Source organism: Scyliorhinus canicula, chromosome 1 (genome assembly GCF_902713615.1).
Source record: "Scyliorhinus canicula chromosome 1, sScyCan1.1, whole genome shotgun sequence".
Lineage (NCBI taxonomy): Eukaryota > Metazoa > Chordata > Chondrichthyes > Carcharhiniformes > Scyliorhinidae > Scyliorhinus > Scyliorhinus canicula.
The window spans coordinates 71,708,622-71,730,111 of record NC_052146.1 but is presented as its reverse complement, the minus strand read 5'-3'; the positions used below and the strand labels follow the sequence as shown (position 1 = coordinate 71,730,111).

At 43.4% G+C, this 21,490-nt stretch overlaps 1 protein-coding gene across 2 annotated transcripts in view; it reads right to left on the bottom strand.

Annotated features, from left to right (window-relative positions):
* ppil2 (peptidylprolyl isomerase (cyclophilin)-like 2) overlaps positions 1–21,490 on the bottom strand; it is a 488,471-nt gene that overhangs the window by 82,267 nt on the left and 384,714 nt on the right. For both annotated transcript variants that reach the window (XM_038793092.1, XM_038793083.1), the window contains exons 15-16: positions 21,132–21,249; positions 19,434–19,490 (exon numbers count right to left, since the gene is read on the bottom strand). In XM_038793092.1, the coding sequence (XP_038649020.1) occupies positions 19,434–19,490; positions 21,132–21,249 (175 nt within the window). The remainder of the gene's footprint in view (positions 1–19,433; positions 19,491–21,131; positions 21,250–21,490) is intronic.

Genomic DNA, 21,490 nt, shown 5'->3' with positions numbered 1-21,490 from the left:
CCGTCCTCCAAAACCTTTACAGCTTCGGGCAGGACCAAAACATATGTACATGATATGCAGGGCATCTCCCACACCACTCACAGACATCCTCCAACTCCTTGAATAGCTGGCTCACCCTAGACTTTGTGAGGTGCACCCTGTACACTAGCTTCAGCTGTCTCAGCCCCAGCCTCATGCACAAAGTCGAGGCGTTTGCCCTGCATAGCACATCGCACCACAGACCCTCCTCTAGCACCATCCCCACCTCCTCCTCCCACTTCACTTTAACCCCCTCCATGGACACCCCGTCCTCCTCCAAAATTCTCCCATAAATTGCTGAGACAACCCCTCTCTCCAAACCCCCCATTGGCAGCACTGCTTCCACCAGCGAGGAGGCAGGCGCTATCAGGAAGTCGGAAAGACGTTTCTCACATAGTCTGGCATCCGCATATACCTAAAGCTTTCACCCCGCGCTAGCCAGAACTTCTCACCCAACTCCTCCAGACTGGCAAATTGCCCTCCCATAAACAAAATTTCCTTAATTTCCTTAATCCCTTTCTCTTCCCATCATTGAAAGGTTGCATCTATCCTTCCCGGATCGAACCCATGATTCCCCCTGTTCGGCATCCCACCCCGACCATGCTGCCTAATGCTGCCTCCTCACTCACAAAGCCACCCCCCTCCCTGCTCCAGCCCTGAACCTTCTCTGCATTTGCCGCCCAATAATAATGCAATAAATTGTGGAGGCCTACCGTCCCTCTGCAGTATCACCTTCCTAATCCTAGCCACCGTCCCCGCCCAAACAATGAGGAGATCAGCCTGTCCACCCGCTTCAAAAAAACTCCTTGGTCAAAAAGATTGGCAGGCATTGAAACAAGGACAGGAATTGCGGCAAAACACTCAGCTTTACTGCCGGCGCATCAACGACCAAGGGAGATTGTTCCACCTCAGCAAATCAGCCTTCACACCCTCCCCACCAAGCTAGTGAAGTTAAACTTCCAAAGCCCTGCCCACTCCATGCCCTCCTGCCCCCCACCCCACCCATGAATACCTAAAATGAAATGCTGCCAGACGAAATGGCAACCCCCCCTCCCATCCCCAGGGGAGAATCCACAAAATACTCACATTTCCCTAAATTCAGTTTGTACCCTGAAATCGTCCCAAATTTCTGGAGCAACCCACACCACCTATGTCCACACCCTTCAACTTCTCTGCTTGCTCCCAAACCTCGACCAACGTCTTCACCATTGCCGCTTTTACCGGGCAATCTCCTTCTCCACCTATCGCAGTCACCATCTCCCTCCAAAGCACCTCCATATGCTTGGCAAACAACCTCGCAAACTCCACCGACATCATCTGGGTCAGAGTTTCCATTGTGAGGGGAGTGGCCCCACCCAACAACCCAGCCCCCACCTTCTTTCTTCCTGCAGGACTCACTGCCTCACTCGACGGCGGACTTTCGCTCACCCCCTTCTTTCTAGCACACTTCTTCTGGGTCTTCGACATTTATACGTCTTCCTTATAACTTCCCACACCAACTCATCTGCCATTTGGAAAAAAGACCTGTTTATTCCTACACTTTCACAGAATCCCTACAATACAGAAGGAGGCCATTCGGCTCGTTAAATCCGCACCGACCGGGGCAGCATGGTAGCACAAGTGGCTAGCACTGTGGCTTCACAGCGCCAGGGTCCCAGATTCGATTCCCCGCTGGGTCACTGTCTGCGCGGAGTCTGCAAGTGGGTTTCCTCCGGGTGCTCCGGTTTCCTCCCACAGTCCAAAGACGTGCAGGTTAGGTGGATTGGCCATGCTAAATTGCCCTTAATGTCCAAAAAGGTTAGGAGGGGTTGTTGGGTTACGGGGTTAGGGTGGAAGTGAGGGCTTAAGTAGGTGGGTGCAGACTCGATGGGCTGAATGGCCTCCTTCGGCACGGTATGTTCTATGGGCGCGATTCTCCGCTCCCCACGCCGGGTGGGAGAATCGCAGGAGGGCCGGGCGACTCACGACATGCCCCCCTGCCCCCCCCCCCCCCCCCGATTCTCCCACACCCCGCTCGGAAGAATCGCTGCTCGCCGTTTTTCACGGCGACCGCCGATTTTACGACCCGGATGGGCCGAGCGGCCTGCCGTTCCCGATAGCGGCAACCACACCTGGTCGCTGCCGTCATGAACATGGGCACCAAATGCTCGTTTGAAGCTTGTGTGGGGCGGAGAGGGGAGTGAGCACCATGGCCGTGCTCGGGAGGGGACTGCCCCGCGTGCCCACCGATCGTCGGGCCGGCATCTCAAAGCGACGCACTCTTTCCCCTCCGCCGCCCCGCAAGATCAAGCCGCCACGTCTTGCGGGGCAGAGGAGGGGAAGACGGCAACCGCGGGTTGGAGCCGTCAGCCGCGCATGCGCGGGTTGGAGCCGGCCAACCTGCGCATGCGCGGCTGTCATCACTTAGGCGCCGCCGTCGCATCATTCTCGGCGCGCCGCCTTGACGCAAGCATCAAGGCCCGGCGGCCGAGAGTTACGGAGCCCCCCGGGTGTGGGTGAATAAGGTGCGAGGAGCGGCCTCCGAGGCTGTCGTGAAACTCGCCCGAGTTCACGACAGCCTTCCCAATTTATCGCGGGAGCGGAGAATTCCGCCCTATGTCTATGACCCTCTGAAAGAGCACCTAGGCCTAATCCCCTGCCCTATCCCTGTAATCCAAACCAACCGTTGGACATTTTAGGGCAATTTATCATGCACCCAACCATCACATCTTGGACTGTGGGAGGAAACCTGTTTGCTGTCTGCCAACCAGTTTCTTATCCATCTCAATACACTGCCCCTAATCCCATGAGCTTTAATTTTACACACTAATCTCTTATGTGGGACTTTGTCAAAAACCTTCTGAAAGTCCAAATAAACGACATCCACTGGCTCCCCTTCATCAATTCAACTAGTTACAACCTCAAAGAATTCCAGTAGATTCGTCATGCATTCTTTCCCTTTCATAAATTCATGCTGTCTGTCAGATTCTGCCAGTTTTCCAAATGCACTGCTATAAAATCCTTGATAATGGATTCTCGAATTTTCCCCACGACTGAAGTCAGCCTTACTGGTCCATAAATCCCTGTTTTCTCTCTACCTCCCTTTTTAAATAGTGGGGTTACATTAGCTGCCCATCAATCTGTAGGAACTGTTCCAGAGTTCATAGAATCTTGGAAAATTACCACCAATGCATCCACTATTTCTAGAGCCGCTTCCTTCAGTACTCTGGGATGTAGGAGATTAATTGGCCTTCAACCCCATCAATTTCCCAATACTATTACTCTACTAATACTGCTCTCCTGCAGTTCCTCCCTCTCACTGAACCCTGTGTTCCCCAACATTGCTGGTATGTTATTTGTATCCTCCTTAATGAAGACAAAACCAAAATATGTATTTAGTTGACAGCCAGTTCTTTGTTCCCCATAATAAATTCTCGTTTCTGACTACATTTGTCTTCACCAATCTTTGTCTCTTCACATACCGACAGAACCTTTTACACTCAGATTTTATGTTCCCCGCAAGCTTACTCTTATACTCCTATTTTCCCCTTCCTGATCAATCCCTTTGCTGTGAGGGTTCATGACCTCAGAGAGGGTTAAAATGAAAAGTAAGAAAGTATTCGTGCAAGTATGATAGTGAGTGCAAAAGTGACTCTTACATCAGAAAACAATATATTAAAAAGAGATTCTGATACTGCAAAGGGCCAACAGACAATAAAGTGACAGAAAAGGCCACTTGAATAGATTAGAGAATGAAATTAGGCCACAGAGCAGCTTCATAATTGACCAAAAGCAGAACTCCTCATGTTTGAAGTGAAGTTTTGCTGGTTGGTAATAAAACGAATAAGATAAATCAATGAGAGATGTAAAACCAAGGCAGGTAAACAGTTTTGAGAGAGTTTGGAGTTTATTCTTCATTACCAGGTAAGGATCAACTAGTTTTGATGCACAGGTGAATTTGTAATACTGCAAATTCCTTGTGCATGGGATCTACAAGGCTAAAACGGGGCTAACTGTTCGGTGTTTTAAAGAGCAACCGGATGATATAAATAGAATCATGGAAAAGTCACACATAGAAAGAAGCCATTCAGCCCATTGTGTCTGGCCGGCCGAAAAAAAAACTAACTGTCCATTTTAATCCCATTTCCAGAACCTGATCAGTAGCCTTACAGGTAACAGCATTTCAGATGCAGATTCAGGTACCTGTTAAATGTTTTGAGGATTTCTGCCTCCACCAGCAAACCAAGCAGGGAATTCCAATCACCCAACACCCTCTGGGTGAAGATGTTTTCCCTCATGTCCCCTCTAATCCTTCTACCTTAAATCTCTGCCCTTACTGGTGGTTGGCCTCTCCGCTAGGAGAAAAAAAGCATACCTGTTCACTCTATCTAGGCCACTCATGATCTTGTGTACCTCAATTGTGCCTCCTCAGTTCCAAGGAAAACAACCCCAGCCTATTCAATCTTTCTTCATAGCTGCAATTTTCAAGCCCTGGCAACATTTTTGTATATCTCTGTTATATTGTCTCCAAAGTAATTCTGTCCTTTCTGTACCTGAATTGGACACAAAATTCCAGCTGTGGTCTAACCAGCATTTTACACAGTTCCATCATTGCATCCCTGCTTTCATATTGCATACCATGTCCAATAAAGGAAATAATTCAATATGCTTTCTTTACCACCTTATCCATCTATCCTGCGACCATCAGGAGGCATGCATGCTAAGCTCCCTTATTTCCTCTTCCCCCTCCCAATATCCGCCCATTTGTGTATTCCTTAGCTTTGTTTGCCTTCCCAAATGTATTACCTCACACTGCTCTGGATTGAATTCCATCTGCCACTTTTTCATCCATTTAACCAAACCATTGATATTATTCTGGAGACAACAGCTGTTCTTTCCACCATTTAAAAAAAATAAATTTAGAGTACCCAATTATTTTTTTTCCCAATTAAGGGGCAATTTAGCGTGGCCAATCTACCTAACCTGCACATCTTTGGGTTGTGGGGGTGAAACCCACGCAGACATGGTGAGAATGTGCAAACTCCACACGGACGCCCTTTCCACCATAAACTACAGGGACAAATTTTGTGTCATCTGTAAATTTATCTCCCACAGCGGGAAAAGTATTCTTTTAATTATTTAAAGTATTCTTTTGGCCTCATATTCATTGGAGGAGGTCAATCGTCATTAAAGCAGCACTTTTTACATTTCAGATAAAAGTGTTTTTTTGAAATCACCTTGAGAAACAGAAAAGGCTGAGGAAAACTGTGGAAATTTAAGAGATTTGTCTGTTGCCTGAATGATGTTTCTAGGATATGGCATTTTGCGATGAGATCAGTTTTGCTGAAAATAGATTGTGTTCCATTAAAAGCAATGTTGTAATGCAAGAAATGTGGCAGCCAATTTGCAGTCAAAGTCCCACAAACAGCAAGGTGCTAATGACCAGATAATCTGCTTTAGTGACATTGGTTGAAGGATAAATATTGGTTAGGACACAGTGGAGAAGTGCCTTGTTCTTCATAGAATTCCTACAGTGCAGGAGGCTATTCGGCCCATTGAGTCTGCACCGCCCCTCCAAAAGAGCACTCTACCCATGTCCACTACCCTGTCCACCCCGCCTTATCTCCGTATCCCCATGACCTGCATATCACTGGACACAAAGGAGTAATTTAGCATGGCCAATCCACCTAACTTGCACCTAATGTGCACATCTTTGGTCTATAGGAGGAAACCGGAGCACCCAAAGAAACCACGCAGACACAGGGAGGATGTACAAACTCCACACAGACAGTCACCCAAATGCGGAATTGAACCCAGGTCCCTGGAGCTGTGAGGCAGCAGTGCTAACCACTGTGCTACTGTGCCGCCTATTGGGAAAGTCGTAGGATCTTGGTTTTAACATCTCAAGTGCTCCACTTCATTCCAATAATAACTAGTCACTGCCTCACACCAATTAGTCTACTTCCCTTCCATTCTCAGTTTCAACATGAACCTGTGGCAGGTTTCAACTACTGAACCCTGGGGAATACGCTATCTTGTGAACAATTTATTATCCACTGCTGACCCGAGCATAAATAATGAAGCCTGTGTGTGTTCTACGAAGATCAGTGTGTCACAAAATGCTGGCCCTGCTACAGCACTCCTCCTATACCTGGTTATATCAGTGAACAAAATTAAATAAACTTGCTTTGAAAATTCACAATGTGATGCAACTTTAGATCCACGCCTGGGCACTCCACCAGCAGAGCCGTGTGCTGGATATCAATCATCTGTGAGGAATACGTACGTGCCTTTTGCTCAAAAACAGATAAAAATCTAATTTCAAGCACAACTTCACACTCATATGAACCAAGTGCTCACAAAACAGTCAATCAGTGATTTAATCAACTTGGATTAAAGGGCATCCTCCTTCTCCCCAGGCTAGTTGTAATTTTCGTCTCTGCTGCAATGTATGATTTACATTCTGCTTATATCATTTTAAGGTCAATTAAGCAGTGAGGAATGCTGGTTGGTGTTGATCAATATGGTTATTGAGCCTTTCAGGAAGAATAGCCATCAACAGCACTGAAGCTTAAACAGAGTGTACAAAGATTTGTGTCAAATCTTGGCAGTGCCAAACCTGGGCTCAATTGAATTTCCAGCTGGTAAAGCTAAAACTAGCAGAAAGATAACACACTGTGCAGTCTTTTTGGGATATGTGTCACTAACCTCCGGCTCATTTAAAAATAAATCAGAGGTACTGCTGGCAAAGTCAGCATTTTTTGCCCTGCCCTAGTTGCCTTTGAAAAGTCACTGGTGGACTGCCTTCTTTAACTTGTGTCGCCCACATAATGGAAGTACTCCCACAGGGGTTGCAGTGGGTTTGAATCCCGCAAGTGCTGATGGTTGAATTTCAATTGAATAAAATATCTGGAATTAAAAGCCTAATGACGACTATGAAACCATTGTTGATTGGTGTAATAATCCATCTGGTTCACTAGTGTCCTTTAGGGAAAGAAATCTGCCATCCTTACCTGGTCTGGCCTACATGTGACTCCAGACCCACAGCAATGTCCTTTTAAATGCTCTCAGGGGATATTAAATGCTGGCCCAGCCAGCAATGCCAACATCCCATGAACGAAGAAAGAAAGAAAAACAGTGCCGTAAAGTTGAAAGTTCCCGGATTTTGACTCCCTGACTACAAAAGAATGGTGATGATATTGGAATGGCAAGTGACATGAAAGGGAACTTGTATTTACTGTTCCCATGCATTTTTTGCTGTCATCCTTCTAGGCGATGGAGGCTGCGGGTTTGGGAGATGCTGTTGGAGATGCCTTGGCAAGTTGCTTCAATACATCATGTAGATAGTACACATTGCAACCACAGTAAGCCAGTGACGGAGGCAGTACTTGTTTAAGATAGTGAATGGGCTGCCGATTAATTGGATTGTTTTGTCCTGGATGGCGCTAACTTTAATGAATATTGTTGTATGCATGCAAGTAGAAAATATTCCATTCCATATATAACTAGCATCTTGTAGGTCGTGGGGAGCCACTGGGAAGTCAGGGATGAGCCACTGACTGCAGAATACCAGCCTCTCACCAGCTCTATTAATCATGGCATTTATATGGATGGCCCAGTGGAGTTCCTGATCATTGCCGATCCCAAGAATGTTGATGGTGGGGCATTCGACAACAGCATTCTGATCCATAGAATCCCTACAATGCAGGAGGACGCTATTCGGAAATTGAGTCTGCAGCAACCCTCTGAAAGAGCACTCTACTTAGGCCCACTCACCTCTACTGTCCCCGTAACCCCACCTAATCTGCACTTCTTTGAATACATAAGGGGCAATTTTTTATCATGGCCAATCCACCCAACCTGCACATCTTTGGACTGTGGGAGGAAACCGGAGCACCCGGAGGAAACCCACGCAGACACGGGGAGAACATGCAAACTCCTCACAGACAGTAATCCAAGCCTGGAGGCAGCAGGGCTCACCATTGTGCCGCCCAATTTTAGGCTTGTGCATTTAAGAAAGGGATCCAAAGGTTTGTGAAGTAAAATAAACATTTGTTGGAAACTTTACTATCATCATCCTATTAATATGCATATTGGTTTTATTCAGTCCTTGATGCCGATTGGTCAGGTATCAGATACAGTTGCATGTGCACTTGATTCGCACTGTGCTCCACAACACCTGCGTGGTTTCTTACACAGCTGAGATCATTCGTGTGTGCTTGCAAAAGGGTGCCAGTACTGGTTTGTGCCTGCATGGTTAGTTACATTGATTGCTCGGCCATTCTCCTTGGCATACCCTCTCTTCTGCAAGCTTGTTCCCTCTATCACCCTGAGCCCCTGCTGCCCATCTCCTGAGCCCCCTCAATGCCCAGTCCTCACAGCCTCCTATCCAAAGCCCTCACTGCCCCCTCCCGAGCCCTTTCTGCGTGGTGTTCCAGTCCGTAGTGAGCTATGGTCTATCAAGCTCCATCTCACCCCCATTTGTTACTATTTATACTACTCTACAAGCAACTGATATACACCATCATGTCTAGTTACTATTCTTCCTGAGAACCACAATATGCATTATTGCTCTCATCCATATACTGGTACCCCAGCCCCTGGTTAATGGTCACAGAATGAACGGAACGGAATGAATGGTTTTGCTGGTATTCAGTTATTACAGGGTGTTAAAGATTGTTATATGCTGGTGGTTTTGAGTCTTTCCAATCACCAAAATAACACTGCATCTCACTATATGCATGGCAATCTAGATATCCTTCACACCACAATTAGCTTTTGAGAAGTTTGAATATGGGAAATTATATAGCATAAGCTATATATGCTCTTTTGAACATGGTTGCATACTCGCAAAAAACAAATGTACAGCAAAGTGCAAACTTGTTCGCAGAGTTTACTGATTTCCATTTCCTACCAGGGCTAACATGATAATCTAATCCAGAGAGAATTCCAAAACATTATGTAAGATTGTCTACAGATCTGCTGAATTTTAGTATTCAGAGTTTTTCAGTCGCTTGTGTTGATGTCACAGGCAGGCCCACTACATTCGTGGGAAGTGCGCACTATACAATTGCCATTTCACTAAACTCATTCTTTATTTATTCATTCATAGAATATGCGCATTGCTAGCAAGACCAGCATTTACTGCCCATCCCTAAATGCTCTTGGGAATGTGGTGGTGAGCAGCCATCTTGAACCATTGTGATCCATGTTGAGTAGGTACACTCACATTGATGTTAGGTAGGGAGTTGCAGGGCTTGACATAGGTTTGACAGGGGTTGGTTTAGCACACAGGGGCTGGTTTAGCACACTGGGCTAAATTGCTGGCTTTTAAAGCAGACCAAGGCAGGCCAGTGGCACGGTTCAATTCCCGTACCAGCCTCCCCGAACAGGCGCTGCAATGTGGCGACTAGGGGCTTTTCACAGTAATTTCATTGAAGCCTACTTGTGACAATAAGCGATTTTCATTTTCATTTCACAGTGGCAGTGAAGGAACGGTAATATCCAAGTGAGGATGGAGTGTGACTTGGAGGAGGACTTGCAGTTGATGATGTTCCCAAAAGTCTGCTATCCTTGTTCTTGTAGGTAGCAGAGGTCACAAGTTTGGAAGGTGCTGTCGAAAGGAGGCTTGACAAGTTGCTGCAATGCATTTTGTAGATATGAATTAGGAGCAGGATCAGGCCACTCAGCCCTTTGAGCCTGCTCCACTATTCAATAAGATTATGGCCGATAGGATTGTAACCTCAACCCCACATTCTCGCCTACCCCCAATAACCTTTTGCCTTTTTGTTAATCAAGAATCTATCTATCTCTGGTAGGAGTAGGCCATTTGGCCCTTTTAAATTACACTGGCTGCCGTGGTGGGATTTCAACATGTTTCTATATGGCATGAGTTTGGCCTCTGGATTACTAGTCCAGTGCTATTACCACTACGCCACCATCTTCCCAGATGGTGCACACTGCTGCCATTGAGTGCTGGTAATGGAGGGAGTTGTGTCATGTGGTAGATGGGGTGCCAGTCAAGAGGGTAATTTTGTCTTGGATGATATTGAACTTCTTGAGTGCTGTAGGAGCTGAAACCATCCAGACAATTGAAATGAAAGTAGTTGTTCCACTTAGAAGGCGGTCGTGGCCTTCTAAGGAGACTACCAGGAGGACAGCGGAAACGCTCAAGGGATGTCCTCAAACCAACCCTGGCGAGATCAAACATCCTCACTGACTCATGGGAGACCCTAGCTTGTGACTGATCAAAATTGCGAAGGCTCATTTGGGAAGACACCAAACGCATAGAGAGACTTGGGAATGTGCAGAGGCGAAGTCATGGCATTGAAAGGAGTGCAGAAATTTCCAAACAACACATTTACCCAACCATTCAAGCACCGCCTGTCTTATATGTGGCAGAGTCTGCAGATTGCACATTGGAATTACCAGTCATCTCAGAACCTAATGAATTGGAGTGGAAGTACGTCATCCTCAATCTTGAGAGACTGCCGTAGAAGTATCAACCTGGCAGATGGAGAATATCCCATCACATTGCTGACTTGTTTCTTGTAGATGGCAAACAGGCTTTGGGGAGTCAGGAGGAGAGTTAAGCTTCTGGTCTGCAGTAACTCCCAGAATGTTGATGGAGGAGAAATCAATGAAGATATTATCACTGAACTTCAAGGAGAGGTGGTTAAATTCACTCTTGTTGCCTGAATGGTGTGAATGTTATTTGTCACTTATTAGCCCAAGACTGAGTGTTGTCCAGATCTTGCTGAACATGGGTGTGGACTACTTCAATATTTGGGGAGTTATGAATGGAACTGAGCACTTTGCAATCATCACTTCTCTCCTTAGGATGGAGGGAAGGAGATTGACAAAGAATTTGACTATCTGAGGAGTTGTGAATGGTACTGAATGCTTTGCAATCATTAATGAACATCCCCAATTTTGAGCTTATGATGAACAGAAAGTCATTGATCCAGCAACTGCACATAGTTGGGCCTAGAACACTATCCTGAGGAACCTCTGCAGCGATGAGCTATGGTTGAGATGATTGGCCTCCAGCAATGACAACCATCTTCCGTTGTGCCAGTTATGGAGAGTTTTGCCCCTGATTCCTATGACTTTTGGTGGGGCTTCTTGACCAAAAATGTTGGTACATAGTTTATTGTTGGTACAAAAACTTAATTGTAATTCTTGACTCAATATTTTTGCTTAATTTGTATTTTTTTGGCGAGCATTATTTGTTCAACTGGAATCGTGTGCCACTTCCAATGAAGGTTTAGTACCTTGAGACAGACAGGGCTGTGAAGATACTTAGGTGTACAAATTTGAACAACACAGGTGTTTTAATACCAATATGAGAATGGCACAGGCTAAATTCAGTTTTAAAATAATCCTTGTTAAGTACTAAAGATTAAACCCTGAACATGAGAGCACGACATGTAATTCTGGACAAACTATAACCTCAAAACACATAATTCTCCTTTCACAAAGGGTGCTTTCAGCATAAAGCACCGTTAGCAAATAGATCATGTAATGCCATTGTACACACCAAGTATTTTTCCTTTTCTAACTACTGTATCTCAAATTTGAAAGGCTGTTGCTCTGATCCTGTACCCAAATCCGTAATGTCTGAAGAGAATAAAAATTCCAAAGAAATTACCAAACTCAAGACACAAAGAAACAGTGAAATGAGATGGAAATATGCAATAAAAAAGCCCAACAGAACAATTAGTTCAGAAGGATGTGCGAAAATCTGTTGTTCTGAAATCTGTACTAAAAATGGATTAACACTTTATTGCTTAAATACAATGGAGTATCACTAAGATCTGTTCTTATCCTTAATCCAGGAGCTTTACTCATAACTCTCTGGAACACACCTTAAGATTTTTCATTCAATTCTTATACTTTCTTATTAATCATTGCAAGAAATCAAGATTGAAGAGTAGAGGTGAGAAATGTGAACCTAACAGACATATACAGATAACTTCAATGTTACACACAAATGCTGAAAATATTATTCTTTTTGGGTCTGATTGGGCTCGTTGACAGTACATACATTTCTCACACTTTAAGTCATTGGCGACTGTGGATACTTTTTTACATCATAGATGAGCTGAAAAATGTCAATTCTCCCAATGATTAACAGCAGGGTTTTAAAATCATCAATAGTTCAACCCTCATTGTGTTCATCAAAGATTTTCTTCCAGTAAAATATTTTGACTCTAATTTTCCTGCATCCCTTCCACTTCCTTGCTTCCACACTTTGCATGTGCCTCTCATTTTGTTTTGCTATATTTCTATAATTAAAAAAAACCTCTTAGCATTACTTCGCCAATGATTGTGAATGTTGCTGTGAAGCTTTTTTTCTGGAAATGTGCAGACATTCACAAAAGTTGCTTTATTGCTGTTTCCTGGCTATTTTCCATATACATCATTTGCCGGGTTTTCTACTAACAGAGTAGAAAATTCACAGTGGTGAAAGTGAGCTTTCTTTCAAGGGAAAATGTCCTTACAAGGGATTCACACAGGCAGCACGGTAGCACAAGTGGCTAGCACTGTGGCTTCACAGCGCCAGGGTCACAGGTTCGATTCCTCACTGGGTCACTGTCTGTGTGGAGTCTGCGTGTTTCCTCCGGGTGCTCCGGTTTCCTCCCACAGTCCAAAGATGTGCAGGTTAGGTGGATTGGCCATGATAAATTGCCCTTAGTGACCAAAAAGGTTAGGAGGGGTTATTGGATTACGGGGATAGGGTGGAAGTGAGGGCTTAAGTGGGTCGCTGCAGACACAATGGGCCGAATGGCCTCCTTCTGCACTGCATGTTCTACGTCTATGTTAACTTGGTTGGGTCACCAAATAAGATACAATGCCATTATAATTTTTACCGCATCCTTTTGAAGTCATTCGTTTGAAGTATTGTTCTTGCTGGAAGTTCTAATGCATTTCAAATTGCATTGCGTGTTAAGTTGTTAAGCCATTATATTTCACCACAAATACCAGTCACAGTAATAAATAGAGAGGAATCATAGAATTTAGAGTGCAGAAATAGGCCATTTGGCCCATCATGTCTGCATCAGCTCTTGGAAAGAGCTCCCTATTTAAGCCCATGCCTCAACCCTATGCCCATAACTCAATAACCCCACCTAATATTTAGGACGCTAAGGGGCAATTTAGCATTAACAATCCACATCTTTGGATTGCGGAAGGAAACCGGATCACCCAGAGGAAACCCACACATGGGGAGAAAGTACAAACTCCACACAGTCACCCGAGGCCAGAATTGAACCCGTGTCCTTGAAGTTGTGATGTAGCAGTGCTATCCACTGTGCTACTGTTCCAGCTATATCTAGTTTTACAACTTGCCTGATATAATCGCTTAATGTTGCAATTAAAGAAACACAGTGCACAATAAGTGGGGTTAGACCTCGCAAACTATAACCAATAATGCAGATTTTAGAAATCTGAAAACTTAAACCTACCTTAATGAAAATGTGTGAAACCAACCAGTCAAGGTTCAGGACCTAAATTGTCTATAGACCAGTTGGCTCATTCAAGATACAGATGGACATTTTCCATCTGTTCTCACCAGCGGGATCTTCCGGTCCCACCAAAGGCAATCCCCTGGTGGGAATTTTCCGTCTGTTCTCACCAGCGAGATCTTCCCGTCCACCAACGGCAATTCCATGCTTGGGGGGTGTATTCAATGGGAAATCCCATTGACAGCGGCGGGACCCAAAATCTCACCACCTGCCAACGGCGGGTCACTTTACAACGCCAAGAAACACACTGTGGGAGGTGTGGAAAATCTCCTCCACAGTCTTTTTGTAATAAATAGGCTGAATTAAAATGTTTGCTGCGAATATATCTAATTTTACACACACAAAAATCATTAAATATTTAATAGAAAACAGATCGGACTTCAATTCTTGGCAACAACTACTTAGCTCAATGGAATGTGTCCAATCACTTTTCTCAATCTTTGTATATTACTGACAGCAAAAGGCCAAAGCAATATTTGCAGTGAAATAGAAGAGTCAATGTTTGTACAATGAAAACATGAAATTAGAAAACTACAATGAGCGTTGTTCTCGGCGCAATGACTCACATTCTTTCGTATCATTTGGTGGTCAAACATTTGTGTAAATGATGATTCATCAATAAATGTAGTGTCAAGTTATTTTCAGGCACAGAATACTGGCAGGATTCACTGCAACCATTTACACAAATGTAGCAGGATAAAGTAAATTAGCATGTTAGATGTGAGAATGCTTTGGGGAACTCAAGTCTAATGCCATAGAATCAATATTTATCCTGGTCTAGATTTACTAGTTTACCTAGATTGTAGACAAAGAACGTAGCAACATAGGATTAAATTATATAGTGACATGATAAATGCAATGTGTACATGTGGAGTAATTTTCCAAAAGCTGCAATTAATGCAGAGGAACTTGGTGCAATGCCATCACTAGGGAGAAGACATTGAATAAACAATGGGATTAAAGGTAGATAAGTCTCTGGGACCTGATGGCCTGCACACAAGGGTATTAAAGGAGGTGGCAGCAGAGAAAGTGGATGCATGGTTATGATATTTCAAAATTCCCTGGACCCTGGAAAGGTCCGGGTGGATTGGAAACACACTAATGTGATGCTCCTATTCAAAAAGAGGGAAAGGCAAAAAATAGGAAATTATACACCAGTTAGCATGACCTCTGTTGTGGCGAAGTTGCTGGAATCAATCATTAAGGAGAAGATGACGGAACATTTGGAAAGACAAAGCTATATCCACCAATGTCAGCATGGTTTTATGAGGGGTAAGTCATGCTTAACAAACTTGCTTGAGTTCTTAGAGGACATAACCAGCAAGGTGGACAAGGTGCTGCATAAAACACTGATCCAGAAGGTGAGACCGCAGGGGATTGGGGGTAGAATACTAGATTGGATTGAGAATTGGCTGGCTGACAGAAAGCAGTGATTCGGGATAAATGGGTCCTTCTCCGGCTGGCGTACTATAACTAGCGTGGTGCCGCAGGGGTCAGTCCTTGGACGTCAACTGTTTACAATCTATATAAATGATCTGCAAGCAGCTACAGAGTATAACATAGCAAAATGTGCGGATGATACTACAATAGGTGGGAAAGCAGGCACTAAAGAGGAGATAAGAGTTTTGCGGATGATACTAAAATAGGTGGGAAAGCAGGCAATGAAGAGGAGATAAAGAGTTTACAGACAGATAAAGATGGGCTTAGGAGAATGGGCCAAAATTTAGCAGATGTAGATTAATGTGGATAAGTGTGAGGTTATACATTTTGGCTGAAAAAATAGAAAGGCAAATTATCTAAATGGAAAGCAGATCCAAAATGTGACTGGGCAGAGGGATCTGGGTGCTTTTGTTCATGACGCAGAGAGGCAGTACAGCCCATAATAAAAAATGCAAATGGAATTTCAGCATTCATTGTAAAACGACTGGAGTATGTGTCCATACCATTCGTTTTGACGGATTCCTGTAGTAGCGAGTTCCGCATTCTCACCACTCTTTGGGTAATGCGGTTTCTTCTGAATTTCCAATTGGATTTCTTGGTGCCTATTTTATATTGATAGCCTCTGGTTATGCTCTTCACTGCAAGAGGAAACATTCTTTCTGTATCCACTCAAACAAAACATTTTATAATTATAAGGACCTCAATTAGGTCACCCGTCTGCCTTCTCTTTTCAAGAGAAAGGAGGCCCAGCCTGCCAATTCTTTCTTGATCTGTACTCCCACCCATTTCTGGCATCATCCTTGTAAATTTTCCCTGCACTCTCTACAATGCCTCTGTATCCTCTGTTATGGGCCAGGGTTTAGAGAACCCCAAAGTGTATCATGGAGTTCACCTGACCCACAACTTTTAATAGATTGTGGTATGGGGAGCACAAGGCCCACTCTACAGGTGTGGTACAGCAGAAATGGAAAAGTATTTTTTAAAAGCAAAACAATGTTTATTCTATGAACTCAAGTTAAACATACAGTGAACATCTTAGCAACCATCCATTCAAATATAACCACCAAAGAATGCAACACTAAGTAATGCTTACACTGTCTTTTTAACATCCAGAAGACTTACAAAAAACATAACCTTTAATAGAAGCACATCAGGTTTACATTCACTACTGAGAACATATATAATTCTGAATTCACCAAATTATCAAGAGATAGTCTTTTCATGGCAGAGAGAACAACAGTACACCTGCTTCAGTTCCAAAACTGAAAGCGAAACCAAAAAGACACAGATACACCCAAGCCTTTCTCAAAGTGAAACTAAAAAACAGAGCCAGAACTTAGCTCCACCCACACCTGACATCACTGCAGTAACACGAGCAGCCAAATATTTCTTAAACACCTATTTCTTAAAGGTACTCTGACATGACACCTTTTTATAACATAGTATTCAAGGTGCAATCTAACCAAGATTTGATACAGGTTTAGCAAATCTTCCCAGTTTTCCAATTCTATCTTCTTGGAAAGAAAGCTTAGTTTGCCTTTTTTGTGACCTTGCTCAGCTACGGTGCAACAATTAGTGATGATGTGTTTGTATTCCCTTTGTTTCTCTATCCCACCTTGAGCTACACCTTCCAATAAGCGACTGAATAAACTAAACCTTCCCCAGTGCATTTTACATAGAAAATGATTGAAGGCACTTCACAGGGGAGGAAATAGCAGTAATAAAATCGTCGACAGAGATGAGCAAAATCATGATTAAAAAGGAGTTAATGAGGAGACTTTTGCTGAGAGCTGAGGGAGGGGGTTTTAAATATTAGGTCCAGATGGCTGTCATGGAACAGAAGGAGGGGACCAGAGACCAAAATTAGAGGGTTGAAGAGTACAGGCTAACCCTGGGTACAGAGGTTGACAAATGAATGACAAAACAGATTTTGAACTCAATGTTTTGGGGGACAACATGGTGACGGGGTGGGGCGTGAAGTTGGTGAAAATGGGCATTGCGAAAACACAACAAAGGCTAATCTTCACTTTTTTTGGAAAGTCCATTGTGAAGAATTTCAAACAAGACACGTGAGGGGGCTGTCAGAAGTCAACAAAGCTTTCAGAATCTCAACTGCTCTGTCAATAGATCATCGGTTCAACTGGACTTCTGTAATTACTGAGAATGAAGGATGAAGCAACCTTTACATGTATACATTCACAGAGATGCACAGCATGAATGCAACTTGCGGGCATATCTATGAAGAAATTGAAACTGTGAAACACAGCAGATAGATATGAATTTCATATGTCAGTGATGGAATTCATGCTTTTGCCTCCTTTCTATGGTCAACCTCTCTTTAAAATTTACAACAGTGTAACCAAGAAACAAAACTGAAATGATTTCTTACACTGTAAGTCAGTGGATTTTATATTTCCTGCCGTGAGAATCCTGTGGAAATACAACACTGAGCGAAGACAGGAGTCCCCAAGTTTAAATGTTAGTATCAAAAGGAGTGCAGGCTACTAAAATTGCAAACAGTTTTGCATTAGTATCCAGCTGCAGGAAATAACATGCCGATAAGGCAACAAATAAAGACAAATCCGAGGGGACAGAGAGAGAGCTGATGGTATTACAGACAACACATGGTCCCCTCACGGAACAAATAGGATTAGAAGACCACTATTTGAAAATCTATATTCTCCTGGGTTTTCGGCAACATGTTTGGCACTGGAAGAGCAGAACCCTATTCATCTCCTTCCACAGTCCTCTAGATCCCAGTTTCAGTTTTCATATTTTTTCAAGTCCTACATACAAACTGACTATGTTGTGAGGAAATTTATTTCAGCTATACAATCGCAACTGTTTTAAAACTACCAGGAATCACTGGCAGCTGCAGTTTAAGGTGTTATTTGCATGGGCATAATTGTAAGTTAGCATACTGACCCAGAAGAAAAGTCAGCTGGAAAGGAGCCTGTCACCTCCAGATATGACACATTGCCAGCAGGCTAAACTAGGTGAGTTGGACTTCCGTCCTTCAGTGGAAGGAGGCCCCGCCCTTGAGAGCGGCCACCCAATATGATTGGACAACCGTTCCAGAGCTCAATGGTGGCAAGGACTGCAAGGGGATGCAGTAGGGGCAGTATGCTTACAATCATGCCCATGCAAATAACATCTGGTCCACTCACGTTGATGCAATAGTCAAGAAAGCCCAACAACGTCTCTACTTCCTATGGAAGGTAAAGAAATTCGGCATGTCTGCATCGACTCTCACAAACTTCTACAGATGTACAATGGAGAGCATCCTATCCGGCTGCATCACAGCCTAGTATGGCAACTGCTCGGCCCAAGATCGCAAGAAACTGCAGAGTGTGGTGAACTCAGCCTATCACACAAGCTTGTCACCCTCACGTTGATTATGTATACACCTCCCGCTGCCTCAGGAAGGCAGACAGCATTATCAGAGACCCCTCCCATCCAGGCAGTGTCTTCTTCCAGACCCTTCCATCAGGCAGAAGGTACAGAAGTCTGAAGACCCGCATATCCAGACATAGAAATAGCTTCTTCCCCACAGCTACAAGACTCCTCAATGACTCCCCCTCGGACTGATCCCTGTAAGAACACTTTTCTCGGTGCCCTATACTGCTCTTGCTCATGTATTTGCTTTGTTTGGCCCCTTGTTCCGCACTGTAACCAATCACTGTTTGTCGATGTACCATTTGTCAATGTACTCTGTTGCCAGAGACAATGAATGAAAGGGGGGGGGAGGGCAATAGGTAGGGTACCCGTTTGGAGGTTCCGTGCAGGCTCGGTGGGCTGAATGGCCTCCTTCTGCATTGTAGGTATTCTATGGACTTCCTTCCTGCCTTTTTTCAAACTTGCTTCAAATATGATCTGCCCACGCCAGAGCATATTTCTGCTCACGTTAAATATGGCAGAAAGGCTGCTGAATTCAATGGCGCCCATCTCACATATTATGGGGGGCAGCTCAGGGTGGGCGGGAAAGTAATGGGCTGGGCACCCCTTATATTCTCTGTGTTCCACACTGAAAATATGCTCAGCAGGAGGCCATAAAATCTAGCCCTACATCTTGTGACGCTAATGAAAATTACTTATTTTGTTTTTCTTCCCTGTCCCCGAACATCAGCTGAAACTTACAGCATGGAGGAAGCAATTTGATTTCTGCTTTTCCTTATGTGGTTGCATTGCAGTAGTAGGAAAAGGAAAACAAAAATTTGGTTACAGAGACAGGGGGAAAAGGCAATATGTCTGCATACGCCTAGAAAAGAACGACTCAGGTCTTCTTGGTCTTCAAAATAAAAAGCTACAAATGCCCATTTTTGTAAAGATCCACGACAAAGGTGTACCCCCAAAATATTAACTTGTCTTTTCTCTTTACAGCTGCTGACTAACCTGCTGTGTACTTCCAACATAGGAAGCTTTTCTTTCCTTGCCCACTACCATGCACTGATAGTATTAAGTATCACTTACCTTCCAAAGATTGTGTGCTTCTTGTCCAGATAGACACATGAACGGAATGTGATGAAGCTGAGGAGGCAGAAGAGACAATTATAAAAACATATACTTGAGCTGTGGATGTCATTTTTCGACACCTTGATCAGCTTATAAATTGCATTGCTGCTTTAAATTGAGTGCAAACAAAAACAGTGAATGGTTGCTGGAAGGAACAAATTATTAAAGCAAAAAACGTCAATTATAAAAAAGCTTTTATCTCCAGATTTAAAGGATCCAAAACAGGGACAGTAACAAGCTAGAAAATAATATTTTCTACAAGTGGAAAGATAAACAGGTTTTATGTTGAATACACATTAAACAAACACTTTCTTTATGGTCATTACTGCTCGATATTTAAAGAGGCTTAATTTATGGTGTCATAGGCTTCCAATACAAAACCCATTATCTCTTTTTCTAAAGTTTGTGATTAGACAAGTGGTAGAAGAGGAGGCACTAAAAAAACATACCTATTAGATTTGAATGTAAATGTTGAACGTTTGGACCTGATCTTTTGAAATTAAATTACATTATAATGACTTTCAATTTGGTTGCTTTGATGGAGATGTGGAGTCCAGCAGTGAACTCATTTCTTTTGTTCCATTTCCCACTATTCCATCCATTTAATGAAACTAAATCTTCACTATTTCTCATTACTCTGCAGATATTTATTAAGGTCATAAAGATTTTTTTAAACTAAACATTGTGACTAAAAGATGTGACCACATTACAAACTAGATTCTGATTCCCTACAGTCCTACAACATAGTTCTCCTGCTAAACTACTCCGTAACCATAAAGGGTAGTACAGTTCTACTTAAACATTAGAACATAACTGCACCCTCGCTATGCACAAGACACATCACATTTACCAAGAAATAATTCTTATTTTATTTTTGTTCTTCTGACAGTTTCTTTGCTCAGAGGACAGGCACTGATCTCTTCCCAGTCTCTACCAAAGATTCTTGGTATTAGAGGTTTTTGATGACTTGGATTACTTTTGGAAAACTACATTCTTTATAATAATAATCTTTATTATTGTCACATAGAACATACAGTACAGGAGGCCATTCGGCCCATCGAGTCTGCACCGACCCACTTAAGCCCTCATTTCCCCCCTATCCCCGTAACCCAATAACCCCTCCTAACCTTTTTTGGTCACTAAGGGCAATTTATTATTGCCAATCCACCTAACCTGCACGTATTTGGACTGTGGGAGGAAACGAGGGCACCCGGAGGAAACCCACGCAGACACAGGGAGAACGCGCAGACTCCGCACAGTGACCCGTGGGAAATCGAACCTGGGACCCTGGCGCTGTGAAGCCACAGTGCTATCCACTTGTGCTACCGTGCTGCCCAAGTAGGCTTACATTAACCCTGCAATGAAATTACTGTGAATAAATATCATAACTTTGTCGAATTGAAGAACTCACCATGTAAACAGAAACTAATGGACTAACAGAATTCAGTGCAGTGAACAATAGAAATCAAGTAACTAGTATTTCATGCCTGCATTATGCAGAATTCTCATTCAGTGTCTGAAATCGTGGGAATCAGGGTTCTATGAGAATTTTATGAACATATTTCTTTCAGTAAAGTTAACAAAATACAGTTGAAAATACACTTGGCTCACTTGAAGGATTGGAACAAAAATGAAGGTTATTGGACAGTTTCTTACAATTGGGACTTGTTGGTGTTGGGCCCGGAATTGGCCATGCTCAGGATGCCTCGGCCTGCATGTGAGAGGTTGTGTTTGAATTCATCCTTGAAAGGTTTTCCCCAGTACGATTCTCCACCTAAAGGTGTAGAGGGAGAACGATACCGATATAAAAAAACTCTAATGAAACATCATCAACCTGAAATATTAACTCTGTTTCTCTCTCCACATGCTGAATATTTTGCAAAACACATAAAAATGTCATTGCAGGTTTTAGAAGAGAAGGGAAATTATTTAGGGTAAAGTATAATAATGTGTATTTTATGTTTTTGTTTCAGATTTACAGCATCCACAATATTTTTTTTTCTATCTTCCACCAG